Here is a 26,001-nt window from a genome sequence, read left to right as displayed (position 1 = left end):
TGCCCTGTCCCGCTGCCTCTGCTCTCACCGTCTGTGCCGCCGTGCCCCAACGCCGCCCCGCAGCCTCTGCTTTTATCGCAGGGCTGTGACATGCTGTGACACGAGGGCCCCGCCACGGCCCCACAGACCCGCACGGCGCAGCGGGATGCCCGCAGACCAGCCCTGCCGGATCGTCCTGCCGCGCCCCACGCACGTGGTGCTCCAGTGCTAACGAGTCACCGGCAATTAGCAGGGGTGCTTCCGCCCTGCCTGCACTAATTATGGTGTGAGATGGCGGTGGGGCCGGAATGGCTGGATCACCGTGGTGGGGTGAGAGGGTGCAGCGGTGGGACCAACCGGTGTCCCAGGATGAGACCCCGCTGCACCCCGGTCCCACTGGAGCTCGGTGCAGCCCCTGGCACGGCACAGCACGGCCACCTGACATGGCACGGCCACCTGGCACGGCACGGCCACTTGGCACGGCACAGCATAGCCCCCACCATGGCACGGCACAGCCCCCACCGTGGCACGGCACAGGGTGTTACAACAGAGCCGTATGACACGGCGTGGTGCTGTGACAAGGCATGACGCAGGGATGGCCTGGCCAGGCGGTGCCACTGTCCCCTCCTTGTTCCTCGTGGTGGGACATCCCTGACCTCAGTGTGGGGCAGGATGCCCATGGGCCTCCTGGGGTAGCATACACTGCTGATGCCCCCAGCCCCACATCACACCTGGACTCGGACAACTCTAAGCCTCACAACCCTCCCACGGCCAGGTGGGCACAGGGCAGCAGCTGTCCCTATAACCCTGCAGTGAGAGGTACCCCCCTCTCCACAGCCCATCAGCGCCACCACCCCCACCCAGCTCCTCCCAACCCAGTGCCACCATCCCAAGCCGGGGTGTGCCAGGGTCTCCCAGTTTATTGCCAGATGTCGGGGCGGTTGGGGTTACACCAGACAAACGCTACAGAAGCGGTTAGTGAGCGAGGTGCCACTGGCCGGGGCGGCCGAGCCGGGGGGGCAGCGGGACACAGGGACGGAGGCCGGGGAGGGGCTGTCCTACTCACTTCCCCCCCTCCCACCACCCTCTCCCCACGTCCCACACCCCCCTCCCAGCGCTGGGGACCCCCGTGGCCGCCCCGTCCCCGTGTCCCCGAGCGGTTCCCACCACCCCCTGCTCCCTGCATCGAGGCTGGGGCAGTGCGGCGGGGGGGGCCCAGGCGCGGGGCTGCGTGGGTGGGAGGCGGTGCTGGCATTATTGCTATGGCGGGCGGGAGCAGCGCGACCCTCCCCACGCTCAGATCACAGTCTCGAAGAGCGTCGTCTTCTCCTTGGGGGGCTCCGGGGCCAGCAGCTTGGCTTCGGCCTCGGGCGTCAGGTACTCCAGGTGGTGGTGGCCCCAGATCGGTGTGGTCAGCAGCTGCCAGCGCTGCGGGGACATGGGGTCAGCGGTGGGGATGGGGCACGGAACACGGCCCGTGGGTGGGGATGGGGTCTGGATTGGGATGGGGTGAGGATGGGAACAGGGATGGAGTTTGGATGGGCATAGGGTAGGGATGGGATTTGGATTGGGCTGGGGAAGGGATTGAAATGGGACTGAGAGGGACAGGGTAGCAACGCACAGGGTGGGGATGGGGACTGAGATAGTGCTGAGAGCGAGACAGGGATGGGGACAAGGATGGGATTCAGAGACACCCATAGAGGCAGGGATGAGATTCAGATGAGGTTGGCTTCGAGTGAGACAGCGGTGGGGACAGGGATGAGATGGGGAGAGGGCAGCAGGGATGAGGATGGGATTCAGCTCAGGATGGGACTGCGACAGCAACGTGAGGTGATGGGATGGAGATGCCGGAAGGGACAGGGGACGGATTCAGATCCGAACGGGGATGGGGACGGGGACGAGGGTGGCCCGGTGCCGCCCCACCTCGCGCAAGGAGCCTTTGCAGCGCAGGAGCTTGTAGATAACGGTGCAGGGGATGCAGAGCATGGAGGAGAGCGCCAGGACCCAGCCGATGGCATCACCCCACCACGGGTACACGTAGGTCTTGTTGTACGTCAGCGGTTTGTAGTTCACCACGTGGAACAAGAAGATGCCCTGGGCGGAGCGGCAGCGAGCTCCCACGGCCGTCCCCACGCGCGTCCCCCGCCCGAGCGTCCCCCGTCCCACGTCCCACGTCCCACCCCACCGCCGTGCCCGCAGCCGCCGCCGGGGGGAGCCCGGAGCCCGCGGAGAGCCGCCCGGGGCAGCGCGCACGCGGCCACGCGAGGGCGCCCGAGCGCCCCCGACCCACGCGCGACCGCGACCCCGCTCACCACGCAGACCAGCGGCGTCACCACGGCCCAGCACCACTTCATGAGGGGCAGCGGCCGGTAGCCGATCATGCGGGCCACGTCGTCCATGAAGCGGTCAGCGCCTGCGGGGACGGGGACGTCAGCGGGGTCCCGTGGGTGCCCGTCCCCGCGTCCCTCCCCGTCCCGCGGCCTTACCGTACACCCAGGCGATGACCACGCACTCCCAGAAGGCCTGCCACAGCAGCGTGATCCCGCTGGCCGAGTAGTTGTCAAACAGCTGGAACACGTACATGCCGCCCTGCGGGACAGCACAGTGCGTCACCGGGCTGTGCTGCACGTCCCTGCCATGGGCACCCAAATGGCATGGGGACCCCGAGCACAGACACCCCAAACGGCACCGGCATCCCCGATGGCACAAGGACCCCTGGATGCCGAGGGCACTCGGATGGCACGGACACCCCAGATGGCACAGGCAGCCCGCACAGCCGTGGGAGCTCCAGCCCCGCACCGTGGGGAGGCCCGGCCCGGCTCTGTCCCGTGTCCCTGCGCGTCCCCACCTGCGTCACCATGGAGAGGTCGATGAGGCAGCAGACGAGGCAGCAGAGCGCGGCGGTGATCTCGCGGCGCAGGGAGCCGGCCCCCGGCTGGGGGAACAGGTCCAGGATGCCCGTGATGAAACCCTCCACGCCGACAAACTGCGGCACACAGCGGGGTCAGCAGGGGCACGGGGTCCCGTCCCCATCCCCGTCCCCACTGCCGTACCTGGCTGTCCAGCCCCAGCACCAGGAGCATGAAGAAGAAGAGCGTGGCCCACAGCGGGGACAGGGGCATCAGCGTCACGGCTTTGGGGTAGGCGATGAAGGCCAACCCGGGGCCTGTGGGACAGCGGGGTGAGCGGTGCCACCCCCCGTAGGACACACGGGGCCCGCAGCGCGCGCCACTCACCCGATTCGGCCACTTTGGAGATATCCACGCCCTGCTCTGAGGCCATGAAGCCCAGCACAGAGAACACGACGAAGCCGGCGAAGAAGCTGGTGGAGCTGTTGATGACGGCCAGGATGTAGGCGTCCCTGCGGGCACAGCGGGTTATGGGCTGCTGCGGGGGCTCTGCGGGGGCTCTGCGGGGTCCCGGTGGCGGCGCAGCCCTACCTGTAGCAGTTGTTGTGGAAGCGGTTGTAGCTGCCCAGCGCCGTCAGCGCGCCCAACCCAATGGCGTAGGAGAAGAAGATCTGAGTGCCGGCATCGATCCAGACCTGGGGCACGGGGACGGCGCTGGGGTTTTAGGGGCACCGCGTGTCCCTCCCCGTGGCCTCACTGCCCCCCCTTCCCTCACCTGCGCCTCGGCCAGCTTGGACCAGTCAGGCTTCAGGTAGTAGACGATGCCGCCCAGCGCGCCGGGCAGCGTCACGCCGTGCACCAGCAGCAGGATGAGGACCACGTAGGGGAACAGCGCCGTGAAGTAGACGATCTGCGGACGGGGCGCCGGTCAGACCCCCGTGGGGCGGGGGGTGCTGTGGGGCAGGACGCCCCGTGCCACACGTGTCCCCATCAGGGCCGGGGCTCAGATGTCCCCAAGCACGGGTGGCACCTCCAATACAGACGTGGGACCGCGTTACCTTCCCGGTCGACTTGACGCCCTTCCAGATGCAGAAGTAGACGATGATCCAGGTGGTGACCAGGCACAGGATCATCTGCCAGTTCATCTCCCCCGGCTCGCTCAGGTCCCCCGACAGCCGCAGCACTTTGTTCCTGCACGGCGGGGTGGCACTGAGCACCCGCGCGTCCCCGGCCCCTCCGCCCCGCGCTGTCCCCGCACTCACTCCCAGAACTCGATGACAGGTGAGCGCTTGTCGGCCATGTCCACGCAGCTGACGTTGAGGGCGGTGACAGCGGCGCTGGCGTTGGCACTGGCGTTGCGGCACAGCTCCAGGTGGAAGAACTCTGCGCACCGCTCCGTGTTCCACGCGTGGCCGCAGGTGGCCCAGGGCAGCGTGTCGGTCAGCGAGTGCACCAGGTAGAAGAGCCCCCACACCAGGATCATGATGTAGTAGGAGTTACAGAAGAAGACGATCACCATGGAGGCCAAGCCCAGACCTGGAACGGCGGCGGTGGGGTTGGCACGGGGGGCTCCGTGCGCCCACGGGGATCCGGGGGGACAGGACGGGGGATGACGGCAGGGATGGACGCGCGGACGTGGGATGATGGGCGGGGGGATGGCGCGGGGTCAGCCACGGGCACGGTGGGGACTCGTGGTTCTCGGGAACGGTAACAAGGAGCCGCAGGGCAGGGCAGGGAGCTGCCATCCTTGGCTGCGGGACACGGGGCGTGGGCAGGGAGCTGAGGGGGCCCTGCTCAGGGCACGGAGCGGGGGGGGGGGACGGGGACGGGGAATACCTTTGAAGAGCGGAGCGATATTCCATGCTGCGATGCCCCCCTGCTTCATGAACTGCCCCAGGGCCACCTCCAGGAAGAAGACGGGGATGCCGCCCACGAAGACGATGAGCAGATAGGGGATGAGGAAGACGCCTGGGGGGGGGACGCAGGCATTCAGGGTACGGCTCAGCCGTGCCGTCCCCCCCTCGCCGGTCCCCCCCGCGCCGCCCGCTGGGCGCAGCGAATGGCGAGCGGCACTCCGCGCACTCCCCCTCGCCGCGCGCCGATGTAGGTCAGGGCGGGCAGGTGGCGGACCCCCACCCCAAGAGCCCCAAAGGCGGCCCCGTAGGGCGTCCCCCCCCACCCTGCACCGGGGCTCACCTCCGCCGTTCTTGTAGCACAGGTAGGGGAAGCGCCACACGTTGCCCAGCCCCACGGCGAAGCCCACGCAGGACATGATGAAGTCCATCTGCCGGGTCCACGTCTCCCGCTCCGGGGCGGCCGTTTTGGGGGGGCCGGGGGCCCCCACCAGCGGCGCCGTCACCGTCCGCTCCTCGCCCGCCGCGGGGGGCTCGGTGCCCTCTGCCGGGACAGGGACGGGGGGGGGGAGGGGGGGGCGCGCCGCCGTCACCAGCGCTCACTCACGGGTTCCGGCCCGGGTGGGGAGAAAGGGGAAGCGCGCGTGGGGGGGGGGGGGGGGGGGGGGGGCTCTCCGCGCGATCCCCCCCCCCGCACCCCGCGCCCCTCGCTCCGCGCGTGGGGGCGTGACGTCAGATGTCAGCCCGGCGCGTGACGTCACAATGCAGAGCGGTGACTCACCCCGCGGCGGGACGGGAGGGGGCGCGCCGCGGTCGCGCGTGGCCGTGGGCAGCCCCCCCCCCAGCAGCCTCCCCCCCCCCCAACGCGCACCGCATCCCTCCCCGGCCCGGTTGAGCCCCGCGCTTACCGGAGCCCGTCGGGGCGGCGGCGTCGCGGCTCGGGGCGGCGGGCGGCTGCGGGGCGGCCGTGTCGGCGGGGACGGGGGGCATGGCGCGGGGGGCCGGGGACCGGGGGCGGCTCGGGGGCGGCTCCGTGCCCGGGGGGAGCTCAGAAGCAATCCACGAAGCACTTGAAGGTGAGTCGGAAGAACCTCATTGAGGGCGGCGGGGCGCGGCGGGGCGGGCCGGGCCGGGCGGGCGGCTCAGAGCCGGGCTGCGGGGCCGGCGCCGCGCGGCCGCTCCGGGGCTCTCTGCGCCGCGGCACCGGGCGGCGGCGGAGGCAGAGCCGGGCCGCGCCGCCCCTCGAGAGCCATTGGCCGCGCCGCCCGCCCGCGGCTTGCCGGGACTTGCAGTCCGCCCCACCGGCACCGGGACGCGGGCACCGGGCAACGGAACGCAGCGGGTGACGGGGGGGGGAACACGGGGGGAACACGGGGTGCTCGGGGCAGTAGGGCGCACCGGGGGGCGCGGGACGGCCCGGGCACACCGGCGGACGTTGGCTGATACGAAATTCGGGTCGGAAAAGACCTCTGAGATCACGTAAAACGATTCCGATTCCAGTTCAACCTTCAGCCCACCCCCACCGCGCTTACCGAGCCGCGTCCCCGAGCGCCACATCTACCGCGGTGCTCGGGGCCATAGGGCACAGCGGAGGCCGCCTGGGTGCAGCCGGGGACGCGGGGCGCTACGGGGCGCTACGGGGCACGAGGGCACATCGGGTGTTCCCCGACAGCAGCACGAGGCACCGAGACGGCGGCTGCCAGCGCCCGGACGCTGCGTGACACGGGGCACGCCCGGCACCGAGGGCTGTAAGGAGCACCGAGGCGAGCGGAGTTTCAGCGAGTTTAATGAGAGCAGGACAAACCCCGACCCCTGCCCGCCCTCCGCCCCTCCCGGTGCCCAGCCCGGCCCGCACCCCCAGGGCGGGTGCCCGCGCTGCCCTAATCGACTTCTTCCATGCTGCTGTAGGAGGGGGCCGGGCGCTCGGCGGGGCTGGCGAAGCGCTCGGGGAGGCCTTCCGCAGCCAGCGGCGGGGCTCCTTCGGGGGCCAGGCCGGATCCAAACGGCACCGGAGTCAGTCCCTGCAAGCAGAAGGCGGCCGTGAGACAGTGCACGATGCTGCATACCTCTCTACTCCCACTCCGCTCCCGGCAAAGGCCCCGCAAGCGGGAAGGGTGGAAGGCAACGAGCCCAGAGCGGCTCCGCAGACGGCCCCGACCTGCCCGGGCGCTGCAGCCAGGCTGCGGCACGCTCGGCCCAGCCCCGGCGCTGCCGCTTCGCCCCGTCCGACACCGCCGCCCCGGGCCGCTGCGAGCGGGGCGACGCCCGGCACGGGTGCGGGGGCCGCAGGGTGGGCAGCAGCACAGGAGAGGAAGGGGGGGGGGGGCGGAGAGGGCTCCGGGAACGGAACTCCCACCTGCAGGGCAGGCAGGTGCAGGGAGCGGTGCGTGGCCCGGAGCCCAGGGCTGCAGCGCCAGGCAGGGCAGAGCAGAGCAGAGGTCACCCCGCAGGCGCCGGGCGCTGACTCAGCCCCACGAGGGCAGCGCCGTGGGCGAGTGGGGGCCCCAGACCGCAGACAATGAGGCGACTGTTCCAGGGCAGGCACGGCCCGACGGCGGGGCGCACCGGGCTGGGACCCGTGTGCAGGGAAGAGGGCTCGGCCGCACCACCGCACGACGGGGACGGGCTGTGGGGCGGCTCCGGGGGCTGCGCTGCCCCACTCGAACCCCCCAGCGCCGATGGGGCCCCGGCCGTTCCCACTGAGCATCCTTCCTGAGACAGCCAAGGGCACTGCCGGCAGGACGGCATCGGAGATGGAAAAGGAAGTCACAGGGCTCTGAAGTCACCTCTCAAACCCAAACACTCCCGAGCAGCCCGAGCCTCGCTCAGCCAAGGGCAGCACGTCTCAATGTCACACACCGCTGCCGCTACAGCCCTTGCCCCGGCCCGGCAGGAGCGTGTGCTGCCAGGCCCTCCGGGCACCCCGCGCTTTGCACGTGCCACAGCTGCTGCCCCACGGCTGGGGGCCCTCGGCACAGGCAGGCAGAGCTCTGCCCGCAGCCTGCTGCACCCAGCTGAGCGCAGGGCAGTACCTCTGTCAGCTGTGCCCCTGGGACCAGCTCAGGGGGCAGAAGAGGGACACTCCATGCAGCTGCCTCCTGCACTGGAGCAGGCTCGGGTACAGAGCGCCTGGCCGCTGCCACGGTCCTGTCACACAGAAGGGGCTGCAGCTCTTTGGAAAACCTGCCTTTATTGGTACACCCTGCAACGTGCAGGAGAGTGACGCTGCCAGCACAGACTGCCCCTGGCATCCTGCAGCCTAGCTCCTGCCTGCTGCTCCCCGAGCCCATGCCAGTCCCCCAGCAAGGTGCTGCCTCGTGCTCCCCCAGACCCAGCCCAGGCAGCTGCACACGCTGTAAACTGGGACCCCCAGACGCAGGCAGGGGCAGCCCACGCAGTTCAGCGAGTGCTGTGGGTGCCTCAGCACAGCGTGCCTGGGTGCTGCTCTCCCATGCCCTGGGGCGAGGAGCAGCACTGTGGCCCAGCCCTCTGGCTGAGCAAGGAAGCACAAAGCACTCTGTGACAAGTCACCCAGTCCCAGCACAGGAGATGATGCTGGCCTAGAGATACAGCTCGTGCCAGCTCTGAAGAACATGAGGCTCCCAAAGCAGGGAGAGGCAGTGGGACCAATGATCGTATCAGGGCATCCTGTTCTCACAACAGCCTCCGGGCAGGGCTCCGCTCGTTCCCAGGATGTTCCCGGTGGCGGTGGCACTGTCCTTTCCTGAGCAGCATGTACGAGTGGGGCCAGCCCCGATCCAAGGAGGCAGCCAGGGTGAGGGCGGGCTGAGGGGATGCTGGTTCTGGGCTGTGCCTTGGCAACGCTGGGGGCCAGCCACGCAGCCCTGCCAACTGGCATAGGAGATGCCAGAGCAGACAGACAGGAGCCGACGGCCCCATGCTTCCCTCAGAGAGCACTGGTGCCCACAGCAGGCGTGTCCTTCCCACACGGTTCCGTCCTGCTGCCCGCAGGGTTCTGTCTGGCCACCTGGCAGCTCTGACGTCTTCGCCGTGCAGCATTCTGGCACAGTGTGTGCCCCGGCAGCCCTGCTCTGCAGCTGGCTGTGTGCCCACACCTATCTCCAGCGGGTTTGGTAGATGAGCGGGTAGAACACGTTCAGGAAGAGAGCCACAATTGCGGCCGTGGTGGCCAGGATGAAGTATTTGACGCAGCCTTCATCTGGGTGTTGGGGGGTACCCGGACTCCTCTTCTGGCCACGGGGCCTCCAGGAGTTTCTTGCAGGCCTTTGGGGAGCCTCGAGCTGCAGCTCTTGTTCTTCAGCCTCCAGTTCCTGCCAGATCAGAGAAGCCTGCGATGTGGAAACCTGCGTCAGCACTTGGAGAACACAACTGGCAACACCCCTCGCCATCCCCCGGGGCAGGCGGCTGCCTGCGAGCCCAGTCCCGTGCCCCACCAGCCCGCCTCCCCATGCAGCACGGTCGCGCCCGCCCCCACAGCTCCTTGGGGCTGCTCTGGTGGGCGCAGGTGATGCAACAGGAGAGCAGTGTCCTTGCAGGAGCCAGCGGCCGGATCCCTCTGGAGTCGATTCTGTGGCACCAATGGATCCATGCATAGTAGCCCGTCACAGCTCAAGTTTGGTGATCCCAATGTGATTGTTCAGACGACGGTCAATTCAGAGGCAGCTTGCATGGCAGGAGCAGGAGGCACGGTCGCAGCACAACCAGTCCCAGCTCTCCTTTGGTGGGTTGGGATCCATTGAGAGCCAATCACAGCCCAGCTTCCAAGAGGATTATCTGCAGGCAGCCATTCACAGCCCAGCCCTTCCCTGTGCCGGTGATCACGCAGGGCAGCCAATCAGGATGCAGGGTCTCTGGAGGATGCAGGTGATTCCAGGCACTTGGAGACCACTCAGCCCCAGTGAGATCCAATACATCCCATCAGCGTGTGGGACAGTGCTGCTAGGGTCACAATGAGCCCCAGGGGATCCAGTGAGACCAGGTGCTGCAGGGCATACAGTGATCCCCAGCATGGCAGGGATCCCACAGCCAGCACAGGACAACCGGAGCAGCCTTGCTGTGGCTGCTCTAGCACACACACCCTTGTGATAGCAGCAGCCCCAGTCCCCAGCAGAGAAGGCAGAGCCAGGATGCCCAGCCCACGTGAGCCACGCCAGCCTGGATGGCCAACCACAAGGTCCCTATGGGGCACACGTGTTCAGCTGCGCCACAGCCAAGCACTGTCCTCAGATCCAACGAGGCCAGAACAGAGGGGACTCAGGGGAGCTTGGCAAGCAGGTGATTTGCTACAACACCAGCCTAGGCCTTTCTTTCTGATACTTCTGCAAAGATCAGTCCAACCGTGCCCTGCTGCTGAGTGCTGAAAGCACTCTTTCTGCCAGTGCACCCTCCTCACCTTTCCTGCAGCACAGCGTGCTCTGGGGAGTTTGCCATCAGAATTCTGCAGAAGCTCACAGGCCTCTGGCTCAGTACTTGCATTCACCCTCTCTGCAACTGGAGTGGCCCTGCACTGGGCCACAGCAGAAAACATCCCCAGCCTATCCCCAGGAGGCACAGCCAGCTCCCATTCTATCGTTCTCAGCCTTCCTGAGTGCAGAGCCTAGCAGGGCACAGCCCCCTCCTGCCGATTCCTGTGCCCCAGAGCAGTTCTGTGCCCTCCCACCAGCACTCCCAGCCCAATGGCTGGAACCAGCTCTCCCACCACCCCTTAGGGACAAGACTGTTCCAAGCTCACAGCCGGAACAGGGCAAGGCAGACCTCAATGCCCAGCTGGCACACACTCTTTAGTCTCAAAGAGAAGGTGGCACAGCACCACAGCGGTGCTAGGCTCCGTGGGGTCCAGCAAGTGGGCACATGCGTATTTCAAGGCTCTGTGGCTCCGATGCTGGAAGGGACACAAGCTCTCACCTGACTGGCAGCAGCTTCGGCAGAGGGGGTGCGCTCGGCTCGGTGGTCTGGGGGGTGCCCTGGCAGGGGTCTCTCCACAGGAGAGTTCCTCCGGCGGTAGAAGAGGACATAGGCGTATCTGGTTACCACCTGGCTCTCGTCCACGGTGGTGACTGTGCTGTCATCGAAGAGCCGCCAGCCTGAGAGGAGAGAAGGGTTAAGCAAGGAGACCGTCCACAGCTGCAAGGGAGGGGAGGGCGGCGGATCCTCACCCACGTCACTGCGCTGGCTGTTCTTGTCGTTGGGCAGGCGGGCGTACGCCGTGTAGTGCCCGCCAATCATGCCTCCATAGTGATTGATTACAGCATACAGGTCATACATGGGCAGCTGCTGCTCACCCTTCCGGCCGATGCAGAATTTGCTTAGGTCCAGGCTCCTGAGGACAGACACAGGAACGGTCAGGGATCGGCCAGGCAGCACAAGCAGTACTACCCCCAGCACTCCATCCCCTGAGCTCTCACCGGACAGGGAAGTCAACCATATCGTTGATTTTGTCCCTCCAAATAAAGCTGCGGAAGGAGAAGCGCTTGAGTTGGATGATGAGGACGTTGGGCAGGCGCCACAACATCAATTGCTTGGAGGCCTCACGGTGCTGTTTGCACTTGGGGCAGTACCTGCAGAAAGTATTTGTTCATTAGCAGCATGTAGAGAGCCCCAGGTTTCTGAGCCCAGCCCAGCCCTAAGCTCCCCAGCATGTGCATGCAGCAGAAGAGACGGGAGGTCTCGGCCTCCCTGGCAGAAGCAGGACAGCACAGCCCCGCAGAGCACTGGCATTGCTCCCTGCTGGCTTCTGGCCTCCTTCCCCAGAGCTCCTGGCTGCCAGGAGAAATGTCAGGCAGGACCAGGCAGCTCCCGGGAAACCCCCGCTGCTGCCTGCGCCCGCGGGCTGGAACCCGCCACGTCGCCTTCCTCACCACGCTTCCTCTGGGGCCAGGACTTCGGGCTTGGTAAAGAGATTGAGGCACTGCTCCAGGGTGAAGTGGCCAGCTCGGGCTGCTTCACTGGCTGAGCTCGGATCCTCCACACACTCCAGCTCCTTGGACTCCACCAATACAAATTCCTTGAGGCGCTCATTGTTCTTCCACACCAGGGCAAGCGAACAGTCGTCTGTCAGCTCCAAGGGGGTGTCACCTGCAAAGGGGCACACACCTCAGCCAGCAGGCCTCCAAGCCCACCCTGACTGGACTAGGAGTAGTCTTGCCCAGCCCAGTTTTAACACAGCACGGCCAAGAGGTTGCAAATGGTCCTGCCACGCACCCTCACTGCCGAAGCTAGGTTCTCCGCCCCAGGGGGAATAAAATCAGCATCTATTCAGATAGGAGGTCATCCAGCCACACAGATCTCTGTTCCTCTATGAGTGTGGGAGGTTGAAAGGAACCAGTTTATTTGCTCAGGGGAGTAGGAGCTTGAGAAGAGCTTCCAGGGAGCAGGCACGAGCTCTGCACAGTGCAGCCCTGCCCTCCCACACCAGACGCAGCTTTTGCTGCGGCCAATGGCATACCTGGGCTTGCTCTGGCCCTAGGAGCTTCTTACACCCTGGCCAGATAGATCCGCTCCCTGCTAGAGACCAGACCACGAGGGATGAAATTGGATCTCCCCAGGGCTCCAGGCTCACCTTTATCTTCCAGCTTATACTCTTTGTTGGCAGCATCGATCTTGTTGATGTAGAACTGCGTGGCACGGGCGCTCAGCGAGTCTGGAGTGTGCTGGTACCCAGGGATGGCAGCTGTGGACAGGCAGGGACATATCTTTGGTGGCACTGCATGTTTGCCCTGCGTAGGGGCCAAGAATTTGCAGTGCCCCCACCCCCATCTCACATGCTACGGCCTTGCAGGGACACAACCACGTGCCCAGTGTCCTTGACTATTTTTAGCAGACGCCTGCCCCTGGCAAGCCGCGCTCCTCTGCCTGCCTTGCCCCTTCGCTGCACATTGCTGCCATCCTGAGACAAGTGTCTGGAAACGTGACAGCTGGGCGGCCGAGCGCGAGAGGCTGCTCCCGTGCAGCTGAGTCAGAGCGAGGGAAACATTGCGCTCGCAGCCCCGAGGGGCTCAGCGCTGGGCTCTGCCCTCCCACGGGACTCGAGGCTTCTGCCAGCCCCTGCCTCCCCACCCCTCCAACAGCCCAGACTCTTTCCAAGTCAGGGCTTTGCTCTGCTGTACGGGCCCTGCCAGGGCAGGGCAGAGCGTGGGCTGTTAGGCATTTCAGGTGGGGCTGCACTTCTGAAACACGGCTCCCAGAGCTTCCCGTATATCCACTGGGGTCTCCAGACCAACCCGCGTGGGGAAAACAGATACCGTGGTGAGAGGTGATGCCAAGGAGGGAAAACTGCTCCCTGCCTTGCCTGGGGGCTGCCTGGGCTCCTGGCACAGACAGGGTTATAGCACTGCAGCACCTCCTACCTTCTGGTTTGAGGGCTCTCTCATAGGACGGCTCTTTCTCGCAACAGCTGTCGCCCTGCAAATCCATGTGCTCAGAGAAGCCCGAATCCAAGCTCAGCAGGGAACTCCTGGCAGCCAGGACCTTGCTCCGAACAGTGCCAGTGTCGCTCATCTCTGGGTACAGCTCAGGCACAGCTGGTGAGAGGGGAGGCTCCTGCAGGAGGCCAGAAGCCCTGTCCCCATCCCCCAGCTCAGGAGCAGAGGTGGCAGCAGCACAGCTGCCCTTGGCCAGGGGCTCCAGCTTGTCTAGGAGCAGAGGCTGCAGTCCCTGCTCTGGTGACATCCGACCCAGCTGGAAAGGAGGCTGGAACACGCTGACGGAGTACCTGGGCAAGGAGTGGACAGTCACAGCGGGCCAGGCACAGGGCTGGGCTCAGCTCAGCTCCTGGCTGTGCTTGCTGCTGCCACAGAAGCACCTCCCTTCCCTGTACCCTCACCTTGCATAGCCCTCCAGCAGCTGGGCCAGGCGGGCATAAGTGAGGCGGGATTCCGGCACACTGATGAGGAAGGGGAAACCGATGTTCTCAGGGCGGCACAAAGCCTTGTGGTCTGGCCAGTGTGTCTTCTGACACGTCCTGTAACACAGAACCCCACTGAACCCAGTGCCTGCAAACAAACAGGCAGGACCTCAGCAGGAGTTTGATGGGGCCCAAGGGGTGTGTCTGGGACAAGAGGAGTGCTGCAAGCCAGACTGGCTCCCTCCCAAAGGCCAAGCCTATCGCACCTCCTCCCAGTGGGCTGAGCACTCCCACTCAACCCTTCACAGCTGGAGACCCTCCCTCCCCTGTGAGGCACCAAGCCAACTCACACGTTGCAGTAACCGACTCGATAGCACCTCGTGCAGCGCCTAAGCTTCTCTTCTTCTGACAGCTGCTTCTTCTGGCAGGCTGCACACTTGGCAACAGGGACACTCGGTACCTGTGGGCGCTGCAGGAGAAAGAACCCATTGGGCATGGCAAGGCAGCTGGACAGGATAAGGTAGCCTTGTCACAACCCTGTGCTTGCTGCAGCTGGTAGGAGTCACTCACCAGGATGCCCTTTCCTGCAGGTAGAGGGCTGCCAGGGCCATGAGCTGGGCACACAGCAGCCAGTATGCCAGCCTCGTGTGTTACCCTTTTGTGCAAACTCTAGCACTGCTCTCCCCATAATGTTCAGCCTCCTAGCAGTCTCAATCCCTGCTGCTTACCTGCTGGACCTGCAGCTCCACTACCCGCTCCTTGGCCAGCTCTGGGGACAGCACCTCGAAGCAGAGCAGCAGGTCTGTGGGAGAGACTGTGTCCAGAGACTGGGATGGCAAGAACATGCGTTGGAAGCGGTTCTTGATTACCTGCCGGGAAAGCAGTAGAACAGGGCTGTGTGAGGGCTGCCTCATGCTCAGAGGGCTGTCCAACTCTTCCTCTCTTGAGGAAGCCACATGTGCCCCATGGTGAGCTGTGGTGGCAGCAGCATCACAGAGATGGTGTGCTCTGCCCACCATCCTGCCAGGGTAGCACCACCTGCCCCACTGCAGAGGCCCAGCTCACTTGAGCAGTGTTCTGCCGGGCAGCACGTCATGCATGACACTACCATCCACAGACAAAACTCATCCCATGGACAAGTGGCTGCTGGTGGCAACGTGTTCTGCACAACTGTGGGACCCAGGGGCACCCACATCAGCAGTCCACAGCTTGGTGGTCAGTTTTAGCATTCTCACCTCTGCTAGGCGCAGGTTGTCTGGTTTCACATGCACACTGTGGGCCACTGAGTCGAGGACCTCCATGGCACTGGAGTTCTCCTTGCTGATACTCACGAGGAACTGCCACAATGTAAGTACCACATTAAGGCATGCAGGCCCTGGCTTAACACAACGTTCAGCCCACTCGCACAGGACCAGCTGCCTGTGGCACCTCCAAGAGCCCTCTCGGGCTACTTCCCCAGAGTAATTAGTGTCCTTTACCTTGATGGGTTTCTTGTGCGGCTCCTTTGCAAAGTAGTAGACAGTCAGCACCTTCTGCTTTTGTGGGAGGGGGACTGGGAGGTACAGGAAGGGGTCGAAGGTGATGGACACCTGCAGACAAGAGAGCTCACTCAGTATTGGAAATTGTTTATGTCTCAGATCAGCAAGGCAACAGTCTTGCCAGACTGGAGATCCAGCCCTGCCCTGTGTGTTGTGCTCTAGGGGCTGAAGCCTGCAGTATAGGAGGCACAGGGGCACAGCCTCCAGGGCTGCTCTACCTTGGAACAGACTGGGCACACCAACTTTGACTTGTACTGGCCCTGGAATAGGTCCACAATGAAGGAATCATTCCTCATTTTGTGTCTCTGCCAGGCCTCCTCAGCTACCACCTGTGGAAAGAAAGGGCTCAGCACTATGCTAAATCACATGGGCCAGGGCTGCTCTGTAGCAGCCAGTGCTCACATAGCATTGGAGACAGACATCCTCACCTCATCGGGCCTCCCATCTGAGTCAACAGTTTCTGTGTAGGGTTTGTTCTGGATGCGGTTGAGATCCTCATGCAGGCCATCAAGCAGAAAGGCCATAAACTCTTGAGCATCATGCTGGGCATAGCCAGTGAACTGGCTGGCCTTGCTGGCCACAATTGCCTGTGGGGAGCACAGTCATCAGCCCACCAGCAACACTGCTTGCCCCATGCCCAAAGCCTGGCTGTGCCCAAAGCAGGAGAACAGCACAGAGAAATGCTGAGACCCACAGCTGACGACAATGCAGCAGCTCCCACTGAACACCAGTACCTACCTTCAATTTAGAGGGCTGAAAGGCATGGTGTGTGCCTTTCCACAGTGCGCGTAGTAGCATGGCAAAGCCGATGGCCAGGCGTCCCCCTGTCCCTAGAGGGTTGTTGTAGTTGATTTCAGACTCGAAGGACCGATCTATAAGAGACGAAAGAGAGTGAGGGTGGCAGCTGGCTGCACTGAGTGGCAGGGCTCTGCTGAGCTCCAGGCATGTGCTCACCATGGAAGTAATCACGCAGCTCCCGGGTGTTGGACAATGACTGGATGACGCTGTTCATGAAGCAGGTATTGCCCAGATTTACCAGCCCCGTGAAGCCAGGCAGGCACACCTTCTTCTTCTCATCTTCATCCTCATCATCTTCCACGCTCTCAGCACTCACTGGACTGTGCGTCATCGGTGGCACCATGCAGGTTGGTTTGGGCTGCCAAAGCAGAACTAGGTGTGATGGTGCTGTGCACTAGGGGGTCCTCTGGAAACATCAGAGGAACCCAACTGTCCAAGCCACACCTCACATGGGGCTGGGCTGGAGCCATCATCCACAAGGACAACTGCTGTCCCCAGTTCTGCCAGCTATGCCTGAGGAGCGTTGCCAACTCCTCTTCCAGGAACAGTCTGCCTGACCCCAGAGCAGCACCAAGGTAGGTGGAGTTCAACCAGAGGGACAAGTGGACCCCCACCTCCCCCCAGCCAGGTCAAACACAGTATAGCTCCACTCACCGAGGGGATGTGCGGCTCTTGCTTTACTGTCACATGCTCTTGGGCTGTACGGGCTGCCACGCCATCCAGACTCCCATCCTCGACACGTGGCTTCTCTTTCTCACTAGTTCGGGCTTCCTCTTTGCTGGACAAGGGGTGCTGGTTACTGCCTGGAGGGGTCTTATCCAGAGGGGTAGGGCCTGTAGGCATGGCAACCTTTGCACCACCCACTGCACCTTAAAAAGGGGGAAGGGTGGGCCTGTGGTTAGCAGCACCGTGCACTGCCCACAGTGGGGCTGAGCTGCTCGGCCCATGCTCACACACAGCCTCTTGCCCACTCCCACCTTCCAGTGCAGGAAGGTGAGCAGCAGTGCCTTTCCTGAGTGCCCGGATCGCCGGCCCCACACCCCTCCTTCCCCATGATCCCATGCCAGAAGACCCAGTGCCTTCCAGCCACTGCAGGTGGTGAGGAAGGCACTAGGTACAAGCAGGCAGTCAAGACAGAAAGAAGGCAGGGTGCAGACCTCGTGTGGCTGGAGCCTCCAGCCCCCCCCAGCGTTGGCTATGGCGTTTCTTCAAGCAGACATCAATGCGAGATGCTGTGAAGTTGTATGTGCACTGGTCTGGTTCAATAAGGTTCCTGCAAAACACACAGAAAATGAGAATCGTCCCAGTCCCCCCAGCAGCCTCAGAGATGCTGAAGTCTACGAGGCAGTCTCCCAGTTAGCATCAACCGTGGGAGGGGCTCCACAAGGCAGTACAGACACCCTCAAGTCTAGCCACACTGAACACACAGGGGGACCTGCCTTCTGGGAGATCCATTCTGCCTGGCTTCACATGCCCACTCCAGTGGGATATCTCAGCTAAAGCACACGTGGCCTGGTCTGGCTCTGTCCCCAAGAGCTCTAGATCAGGCTGGGGGAAGACTGCAAGTAATGGAGTTTTCTTCTTTGCAACCATCCCAGGATTGTGGTGTTAGTGCAGTACGGTGTGATGGAGACACCCAGTGTAGAAATGAGTATGTCCTGCACAAACCAGCCAGCTGGGACTGGCTCCTGCTCTCAGCTCCCTCACCTCAGTGTAAGCAGGCAGGATGGGAGTCATACCTGAGCTTCACCTGCCATCGGAACACTGTGTGGGGCCCACAGCCAGGATGGAGGCGAAGGAAGTTTATGTCACTGCAAAGAAATAAAGAACAAGTGAGAAGAAGTGAACAAAGTAGCCTGGCAACAGCTAAAAGCTCCACATCAGCTTGACGCCATTCCAAAGTGCATTTGTACCTTGTCTGGAACACCAGTGTGAAGTCTTGCTCCCGGAAGAAAACCTTGGAAGTCTCCTTATGAATCTCCTTCACATACACGTGCACCACCACCAGATCATTGCCCTTCTCATATGAGTCATTCTTGACAAAGGTCAGGCTCACAAAAGGCTCTGGCTCTGAGCAAGGAAAGACAGGAAGAGAGATCACCTTCATTGCACTCCAAGGCAGCACTGCAGAGGTTGGCCCAGGAGAGGTCCTGAGCAGAGAGACTTTTCCAATCAGGCCAGTCTACAGACGCTGACCCCTGGGCCACTCACCATCAGCTGCTGCTTCCAGAGCCACATCATCCTTGGACCAGTCCCTCTTCTCTCCATCTCTACCTAGGGGACGCGTGGCTGATGGGATGGCCTTAGAGCTCTCTCCCAAGACAGGTGCACTCTCCCGGCCCCGTGAGGCTTCGACAGGGCTGCCTGGCTGCAGGACTCTTTTCTCCACACAGGTGGCAACACGGTGGGGGAACACCTCTGTGGTAGCAGCAAGTGGTGGCATCTCCACAGGAACAGTCTCCTTGGCCATAATCACAGCCTTTCAAGACAGAATGACAGTTAAAAAGAGATAACTTGACCTCTCATGCTGCCACTTCAACACTTCTTCACAGCCCGCTGTCAGCCAAGCAGGGACAAAGCCCCACATCACCCACACACTCTCGTCTTGGCACCCTTAGCACTACAGCCCCAGCCCAGCAACTGAAGGGTCCTTGCATCCATAGTACTCATTACCAGGTCCTGGCTTACATTTCACCCACCCTTCCACCCAGCTAGGCCCACACCATCCTTCAGCAACATCAGGGACCAGGAGCCCATCTCATCCCATAGCGACATACCTTCTCTAGTGGTGGTGCGAGGTCAGTCAGGGCTGTAGGCACATCGCCCTGGCTGGCTCTGCCATTGCGACGGCTGCCTGACCTCCCGCCATGCCCTTTGCTGGGCTCCACGCTCCCCGTGACTCTGGTATTCGGCTCCTCTTCAGCTGGAGCCACTTTGAGGTATACTGCCCGCTTGGCACTGGGGCCACTCTGCGTCCCTGGGCTGGCTGGGCTTTTCCCTCCCAGGGCCTCGCTTCTTCCCTGAGCGCGCTTGGGGTTGGAGGGCTCTCGGCGGGTTCTTGGCAGCTCACTGCTTTCAGTCCGTGGCTCTTCAGGGGCCAATTCTGCAGAAGAAGCCTTCTCTTTCCCGTTCTCCCAGCACGTGGCCCCCTTGCCCAGCTCTTTGGATCCATCTTTCTTTCTCTTCTGTAAAAAGTAGTGCAGCACAGTGGGAACACAGCCAGGCAGCAGTACCTGTCTTGCTCTCTGCCAGCCCCTCACCCTTACACCCCCTTCCCAGGGCACACCAGGGTTCTGTTCCAGAACCCAGAAGCTGTGGCAGGCAGGACAGGGACATGACAACGTCCTCCCTTGGACAGAGGTGGTTGGCTCAATGCCCTCATGCAGCAAGGGGATGTAGGATGTATCCTTAAGATGCTGCCTGGGTCAGGGCAGCTCAAGAGCAGGGTGTGAAACCCTGACCCAGCTCTGCCAGGCTCCATACAGCCCCCTGAAAGGCAGAGGTCCCTTTGCCCTCACCAGAAGTGAAGACCAGGTGTGGAGAGGGATCTTCTTCTGAAGCACAAGCTGCAGAAAGTTTCCCTTCTTGCACTGTATCTTGCTGCAGGAGCCCTCAATCTCCTCATAGAACTGACAGCTCCACTGGCGCCCATCTGCAAGAAAAGGGGGATGGAACCTCAGGCAGTGCAGCAGGCAGCAATCTACCAACAGCCCTCCCTCACCTGCCTCAGGGGCCAGGAAAGCTCTTGCCTGAGAGCCAAAGAGGCTGCAGGCAGGCTGCCACCACATCCCACGAGCCTTCAGGATGACGCCAACTTCATTGGGTTTGCTTTGTACATCTGGCTGGCCTCCCTCCCAGAGGGAAGGCGCTGGGTCTCCCTGCCCTCAGGGGCACAGACACTTTTTCAAGGGATACCCAGCACCGAGTCAATCATCCCAGAGGGCAGGGCAGAGATGCATCCAGCACAGCAGCGGGCACCTGTTCACTTGGCAGAGAGAAGCCAGTTCCCGTCCTCCCCAACCCTACACCCTTCTTCTTTTACACCGCTCCCATATCAGCCTGGCCTGCTGGCTGAAGCTGTGCCAGTTGACAGCGGGGCATTGCCTCTGAAGGAAAGGTTTTATGCTCGTCTGGATCGGCCCCACATCTAGTCCACAGACGTGCCAAGCCCTGCTGGAGAAACATTTGCAGCAGTCACTCCATTCCCTGTACCTGGTAGTTTGATCACACAGTCAGTATCGGTGAAAAAAGTATCCACGTCCTCCACCTTCAGAGATCCACTTCCCAAGTTCAGCTTGACAATGATCTCATCAGCATTCTGTTTCCAGTCCAGCAGCAACTCTAGGAAGAGGAAGGGAAGCATCAGCCACTCGGCCAGGGTGCACGGCCACAGTGCCCACGCCCGAGCTGGAGAGCACGAGCCCAAACACGTATTTGGTTGAGGACATCAGGGCAGAGAACACAGCTCATGGCAGTGAATGAAAAACAATTGTAATCTACTCTTATCAGGTCACAAACAAGGACCTGAGCAGCAGGTTGCAGCAGGTCAGGTGAATCCCAGCGGGAACCAGAGAGATCATGAGGCAGAAAGGCTTGGCCCAGTCACGTGCAGCAGCGGGGCTGGAAAGAAGGGGTGGCTCCTGCCAACTACAAAGCAATTGCTGCTTTCCCAGGGAACAAGGAAGCCACAGAATTACTCTGGGGGATACAAGTGGACTCTGACCGCATCCAGAAATTGCCACTTCCCCTTTGCATATGCAAAACAAGTAGCTCAGCTACACTCACAAAGAGCACTGTATTCCTGCCAGGTGAGCACAGTTAATACAGATGAAACATGGGTGGGCCAGCCAGCCCGGCATGAACATCTTATCCAGGGAAAAAACACAGCAGCAGTGTCAAGCCATGGCAGACAGAATCCCATCAGGTGTCCACCAGGCTCTAGGTCTGCCCGTGCAGCATCCTAAAATCTTCACGGAAAAAACCTGATGTTTCCTTAATCTCCAATTGGTTTGGTTCTACTTTCTCGGCTGTATCAGGATTTTAGTCCATCTGTTCTCAAAGTGAGGACCTGGAGCCAAGGCAGAAACCAACCAGCACCTGACGAGTGACATGGCCTGGGATCTTCCCAGCCTGGCAGGCTTCCTGCTACAAAACAAGCAGGAGGATGCCAGCAGCAAGATATCCCAGGACTGTGCTCATAGGCACTGTGACACCTGGGCCAGAAGCAGTCTGCCATGTGCCTTGAACCTCTCCCTTGCAGAGGGTAGTTCCCCACCACGTGTAACATCCTCTGGGAAGGCTGCACCCTGTTAAGAGGAGCACGAGGGCAAGAGAGCACTCGGGTTAGTTCCACTGATTGCCAGAGCACAGGATGACAAGGCAAGAGCTTCAGACCCTTTGCAAGGGCGCTCGGTGGCCATGCACTGGCAGCTAGCGCACACCTCAACTTACCCTCCTCCAAGTCCCTCTCCTGGGAGGTCTCAGCCTGCTCGAGCTCAGGGCGAGACACTGGTGGGCAGAGAAGCAGAGCACAGGTGGGTCTCTCATTCAGTCACCTCAGAGCACAGGCTGGTGCTCCAACACCCCAGATTTTATACATCACCAAACTTCTGCTCAGCCTTTCCATTGTGTACGTGCTGCTCATTTCCCTCTGCTTCCTCCCACCCCCTTTGCTGCCTTGAGCTTTTCCACAGCAGTAGAACAAGCCAGAATCCAGGATGGGTGCTGTGCGCTCCTCACCCCAGTTCGGCAGTGAAAGCAAAACAACACTGATGCACCAGAAAGACAGTGCTGCTTCAAGGCCTGAATCACTGTGGAGCTTGAGGTAACTGGGCTGTGTGCCCCACTCAGTATGCCAAGCCTCTGCTAGCTCCCAGCCTCTACCTACATAGGAGAGGCTCTGTCTTGATTTTATACTGAGAACCTGATGTTAAGTTGTGCTCAGACCAATTTTGCTGTAACGAGAGAACAAGGCAGCCCAGCTGCACTTTAACATTCCCATTGCTGCACAACCTGACAGATAAAACTTCCTTCCAGATCAGACCAAGGGACCAAACTGACCTGACACCTAATCCCTGCTCCCTGCAGGATTACCTCCAAGAGCCAGAAACATCTCAGGGTCAGCTCCACCCCCACAGGGAGATGTGCTGTGCTAGGCAAAGGGGTCAGTGCAACAGCACCTTGTCCTGAAGCAAAGAACCAGTGGCAAAAGGAGCCATCGTCTCCACTCCAGAGAGCTTACAGGACTGTGGGCTGCCCTCCTCAACAGGCCACAGAACAGCAGGGAATCTCTGTGGAGTGTTGCAGTCACAGGCACAAAGGTGCAGCAAAGCCACACACACTGTGCCTCGGTGTTTTGCACTGGGGAGTGCAGCCTATTGTTCAAGCGCAGACATCAGTAAGTGCTACTTCACCTTGGCCTACAAAAGGATGTGTTATTCTGAGGTTACAATAGTCAGCACAGAGCAGGCACAGAAATCAAGCAATCTGCCAGGGATACTGTGCTGCAGGAGCAGGAAGCTGTGTCTGCCTCCTGCCTGCAGGTACTCCCTGCCCAGCATGGCAGTCTGCACCTGGAGCAACGTTTTTGTCACCAGATACACAACGGCCGTGGAAGGAATTACTGCAGAGCAATGTCTCACTTGAGCTGCACCTTGCCCTGGTGCAAGTGGTGAAGCAACAGCCCCATCCACAGGCCCTGCACCCCGCAGATGCTGTCAACAACTCCAGCACCAGCCTGCAGCACACAGGCTGAAAGGCAGAAGTGTGTCCAGGTGCAAAAACACCTGCAGGATTTGATCCTACTCCCCCTGGGTCAGGCAGCTCAGCCCAGATGAAAGCAGTGACTGGAAACAGGCACTGTGAGCAGCATCAGGCTTAAACTAACAAGGGAATGGGCCAGACCTTCCTCACATCCCTGGGGCTAGGCAGCACAAAAGAAAGGAGGTTACAGGTCCAGGGAGGACACTATGCCAAAGAAGATCCCACTGCACAGTTTACAATCAGCCACAGGAAGCGATTAGTTAAATCTGCTTATCCTGCAACAGATGGCTGCAAGGCTCCCACCCGCGGGGCCAAGAAACCATCCTGCTGGGCTGCTCCCTGCGGCACTGCCTGGGGGCTCTCACCTTCCTTGCTCTCCTGGTTGGCTCGATCCTTCTGCTTCTTCTTGTTGGTGGCATCATCCAAGCCCCGAGACACTCTCCTCTGGCCAGGGGCATTGGTGCTGCTGGACATTTTCAGCCGTTTGGATGACACAAACGGCCCACCAGGGTCGGTAATGGAGTCTGGGTCAGGGGTGCGACGTTTTCTTCCTGGCCCAGCTATCTTGGCGACTCTCTGTGCTCAAACTCTCTGGCAAGGAACTAGTGGCCTAAAGAGAAGAGAGAGCAAGCATGGCAGGAGGAGTAGATGAAGAAGGTCCAATAGCATCAGGAGCTACCGCCCCCAGGCTCCTGATGCCCTCACATGACCTTCCCTGCAGCCTCTATGGGAAACCCTCACAGCCCTTACAACAGCCAGAAGCACAGGCTCCCAAGACACACAAACCTGGAAAGCAACTGTCACACTCACAGCGCCCACTACATCACCCAGAACCTCTGCTGGCTCTAATGGAACCCAAAGGCAGAGCAAAGAGGGGCAAAGTGATGTCCCTGTCCGACACAAGCACAGCACAGGGCACCGGGCAGGTCGGCAGCTATTGCAGTCAAAACAGCACTCCATGTAAGAGGGTGGGAATGGGAGAGGGAAAGACCCTAAGAAGGAAGCAGCAGGAGAATCAGAAGGCCTGGGAGAGGCTCCCGTGACAGCAGAAAGCAGAGCTCCCTGGCACGAGGGAAGCTCCTCCCTCCACCCACCAGAACAGCGGCACCTTGCATATTCATCTCCCGCTGATTTACAGACAGCGCCAGCAGGGCCCAGCTGGAAACAAGACACCCCTGCTCCGAGCGCCCGGGGAAGCGAGGCACGGCCTCCCACTGCCACCCAGGCCAGGGCCAGGAGCCACCGGCCCAAGGGCTGCAGCTGGACTCAGTTTTGCCCTGAGATGTTCAGAACAGAGAACAACTGGCACAACCTGCCAAAAACAGCTTCCTTGAGCTCAACAACATCTTGGCCCCGCAGCCCTCACAGCTGTTCCCGGCCCTCCAGCAGCAGGAGCCACGCATCACCCTGTCACCCTCGCACCAGCATAGACCTGACAGCTCTGCTCAGACACAGTCAGGGGCAGGACATCTTCAGGGAAAGTGCCAGTTCAGGCTGAGCAGTGCCAGCACGTTTGTGTTTCAGGAATGCTCATGGCAACCAACGACCACAAACTGCAACGGACTCCATGGCAAAAATGCTGGCATCCTTTGTGCAGCAGCAGCAGCAGGCCCAGCCCCATGGCAAAGCCCACACTGAAACCACTTCTCATCAGGCCGACCTGCCCCAGTCACCGAGAAACAACAGAAGAGTGGAAAGCTCAAGTGCCTCTGACTGCCCAGCATGGGAACCCTCAGAACCCACGCCAGGGAGGCCACAGTCAACCCAGGAAGGGAATGCTGAGCAGGACCCTGCAGTTAGCCCCCAGAGAGGGAAGAGAGCAGATGTGGAACAGCAGCAGCACCAGTCCTGAGCTGATGAATGTACTGTACTGGGCATTGCTGCAAAGCTTGGCAAATGTGGGCAAGCTGTGTTTGCTGAATTACTTTTGTCTCCAGCGGGAAAATCCCAGAGGAGCAGGAAATGAAAAGCAGATACTGCTCTATGCATGGCCAAGCAAGGTCAGGCCACGCTGCATCCACAGAGGCAGCACCAAGAAAAAGGAGAGAGGGAGCTCTGAGTAGGGCAGGCATGCTTGCAGCTGCTCTGCCAAGGAAGCCAGGCACTCCCCTGCCTGCTGGGGCTTGGCTTCCGTGGGTCTGCAGCCACCGGTTACACCTAACAGCTGGCAGGAACTGAGCAGGGCTGGGACTCCGCCTGATTTTGACTGCCAGAATCCTGATCACAGCCTCGGGCCATTGTGGGTGCCTCAGGGTTTGAGCCAACTGCAAGATAAACACGAGTTACTCTCACTGGACTCTCCCCCTCTCCACAAGCAGGAAATGGGGCATTCAGCAGCCAGCTGTCCAGGACACAGCATTTTGGGTGCTGCTGCTCCCAGGGAGTCGGTACTGAGGGAGGTAATACCAGGGCTGAACCTTTGAGAGGCACCAGGTGCGTGCGTGAGCCACAATACTGAGCATTTCAAGTATGGAAAGCGTGGTTATAAGAGGAGGTGCTTCTCTTTCCTCTTGTGTTGTGTCACTGTGAGCACCCACATGCTGCAGGGTGCATCAGACCAAGAAGCCACGCAGACTGAAGCCCGGATGGCTGAGTTTGCTTCAACCTAAATCAGCTCCACAGCCCGGCTCGTCCTGAGGCCGCACAAACACTCCGTAGTAGCCCCAGTAACGTGTGAACGCAGAAATAGCAGCAAGTGGTTGGGCAGCACGGCCACCTCTTCCCATTGCAGGGCCAGTAAGTGTTCAGGCAGTGAGAGCAGGAGGTGCACAACGGGATGCTATTTGCCCCAGATGATGGAACTGCGTTCAGCACCCGGCAGGGAAACGCGCCCTGCCTCGAGCCCCGGCACCCGCCCCTCGGAAGCCTTTAACGGAGCAGTGGGGAGGGGGCCGCCTGTCCCCATCATCTCTTGCCTTCCCCCCCCACACACACCCCGAGCCCGCTCGGCAGCAACGTTCCCCTCGTGCGAACGGACGCTTTCGGTATCCGCTACTCTCATCGCCGCGGGCTCAGAGCCCCGAGCTTCGGGCCCGGCCCACGCTCCAACCGCAGGGCGAGCCCGGAGCCGCGCCGTACGGCCCCGGCCCCGCGCACTGCGCTCCCCAACGAGCACCGCCTCAGGGCCCTCGGGAGGAGGAGGCGGCGCGGAACGCAGCCCCTCGCGGTGCCGGCGGCAGCCTCCGGCCGTGCCCGGCGGCCCCACGGCTCGGACCGGCTCGCGGCGGGGAGATGGCGCCGCCCGCCCCGCGCCCCCCGGGCCCCGCTCGGCCCCGGCCGCCGCCGCCCGCCCGCACTCACGGCCCGGCCGCCGCTCCGCGCTGCCCCGGTCCGAGCCGAAGTTCCGAGCGGGCCCACTCCGGAGACAGGCCCGAGCCCGTGACGCACTTCCGGAAGCC

General features: G+C 61.9%; 2 protein-coding genes across 13 annotated transcripts; both read right to left on the bottom strand.

The window, feature by feature from the left end:
- Positions 1–881: 881 nt before the first annotated feature.
- SLC6A8 (solute carrier family 6 member 8) lies at positions 882–5,873 on the bottom strand. The gene is made up of 14 exons (XM_015293329.4): positions 5,590–5,873; positions 5,025–5,225; positions 4,665–4,796; positions 4,091–4,364; positions 3,887–4,019; positions 3,604–3,738; positions 3,420–3,523; positions 3,216–3,340; positions 3,033–3,145; positions 2,828–2,965; positions 2,466–2,568; positions 2,292–2,392; positions 1,903–2,073; positions 882–1,407 (listed from the first exon to the last, which is right to left on the bottom strand). Exons 1-14 carry the CDS (start codon positions 5,669–5,671, stop codon positions 1,276–1,278), a joined length of 1,944 nt encoding a protein of 647 aa, XP_015148815.1. The 5' UTR covers positions 5,672–5,873; the 3' UTR covers positions 882–1,275.
- Positions 5,874–6,450: 577 nt separating this feature from the next.
- On the bottom strand, positions 6,451–26,001 carry USP19 (ubiquitin specific peptidase 19). 12 transcript variants are annotated; one of them, XM_015293327.4, is made up of 27 exons: positions 25,904–26,001; positions 22,969–23,213; positions 21,293–21,349; positions 20,054–20,182; positions 19,360–19,493; positions 18,619–19,026; positions 18,053–18,320; positions 17,755–17,911; positions 17,581–17,652; positions 16,999–17,114; positions 16,496–16,710; positions 15,998–16,199; positions 15,782–15,915; positions 15,472–15,630; positions 15,262–15,372; positions 14,984–15,094; positions 14,741–14,842; positions 14,234–14,374; positions 13,856–13,974; positions 13,485–13,622; positions 13,009–13,373; positions 12,222–12,332; positions 11,521–11,737; positions 11,068–11,220; positions 10,819–10,982; positions 10,568–10,746; positions 6,451–6,702 (listed from the first exon to the last, which is right to left on the bottom strand). In XM_015293327.4, exons 2-27 carry the CDS (start codon positions 23,075–23,077, stop codon positions 6,562–6,564), a joined length of 4,212 nt encoding a protein of 1,403 aa, XP_015148813.2. In that variant the 5' UTR covers positions 23,078–23,213; positions 25,904–26,001; the 3' UTR covers positions 6,451–6,561. The 12 variants fall into 12 exon arrangements, with proteins under 12 accessions (XP_015148813.2, XP_040502666.1, XP_040502667.1 ...); XM_015293324.4 differs by lacking the exon at positions 6,451–6,702 and adding an exon at positions 7,853–8,991 and having other exon boundaries at positions 25,538–26,001; XM_004944628.5 differs by lacking the exon at positions 6,451–6,702 and adding an exon at positions 7,853–8,991.

This window comes from Gallus gallus, chromosome 12 (assembly GCF_016699485.2).
Source record: "Gallus gallus isolate bGalGal1 chromosome 12, bGalGal1.mat.broiler.GRCg7b, whole genome shotgun sequence".
NCBI classification, from domain to species: Eukaryota; Metazoa; Chordata; class Aves; order Galliformes; family Phasianidae; genus Gallus; species Gallus gallus.
Note: the sequence above shows the minus strand (reverse complement) of the source record. Positions and strands in the feature narration are given on the sequence as shown.

Excerpts from the sequence above, each read along its gene's own strand:
- SLC6A8 (XM_015293329.4), bottom strand. The coding sequence starts at position 5,671 with ATGCCCCCCGTCCCCGCCGACACGGCCGCCCCGCAGCCGCCCGCCGCC. Across the intron at positions 3,341-3,419 it reads TTCCACAACAACTGCTACAG|GGACGCCTACATCCTGGCCG; the intron begins GTAGGGCTGCGC and ends CTGTGCCCGCAG. Across the intron at positions 2,966-3,032 it reads TGCTGGGGCTGGACAGCCAG|TTTGTCGGCGTGGAGGGTTT; the intron begins GTACGGCAGTGG and ends TGTGTGCCGCAG.
- USP19 (XM_015293324.4), bottom strand. The coding sequence starts at position 23,077 with ATGTCCAGCAGCACCAATGCCCCTGGCCAGAGGAGAGTGTCTCGGGGC. Across the intron at positions 15,631-15,781 it reads TTCAGCCCTCTAAATTGAAG|GCAATTGTGGCCAGCAAGGC; the intron begins GTAGGTACTGGT and ends TGCTCCCCACAG. Across the intron at positions 10,747-10,818 it reads CAGCCAGCGCAGTGACGTGG|GCTGGCGGCTCTTCGATGAC; the intron begins GTGAGGATCCGC and ends CTCTCCTCTCAG.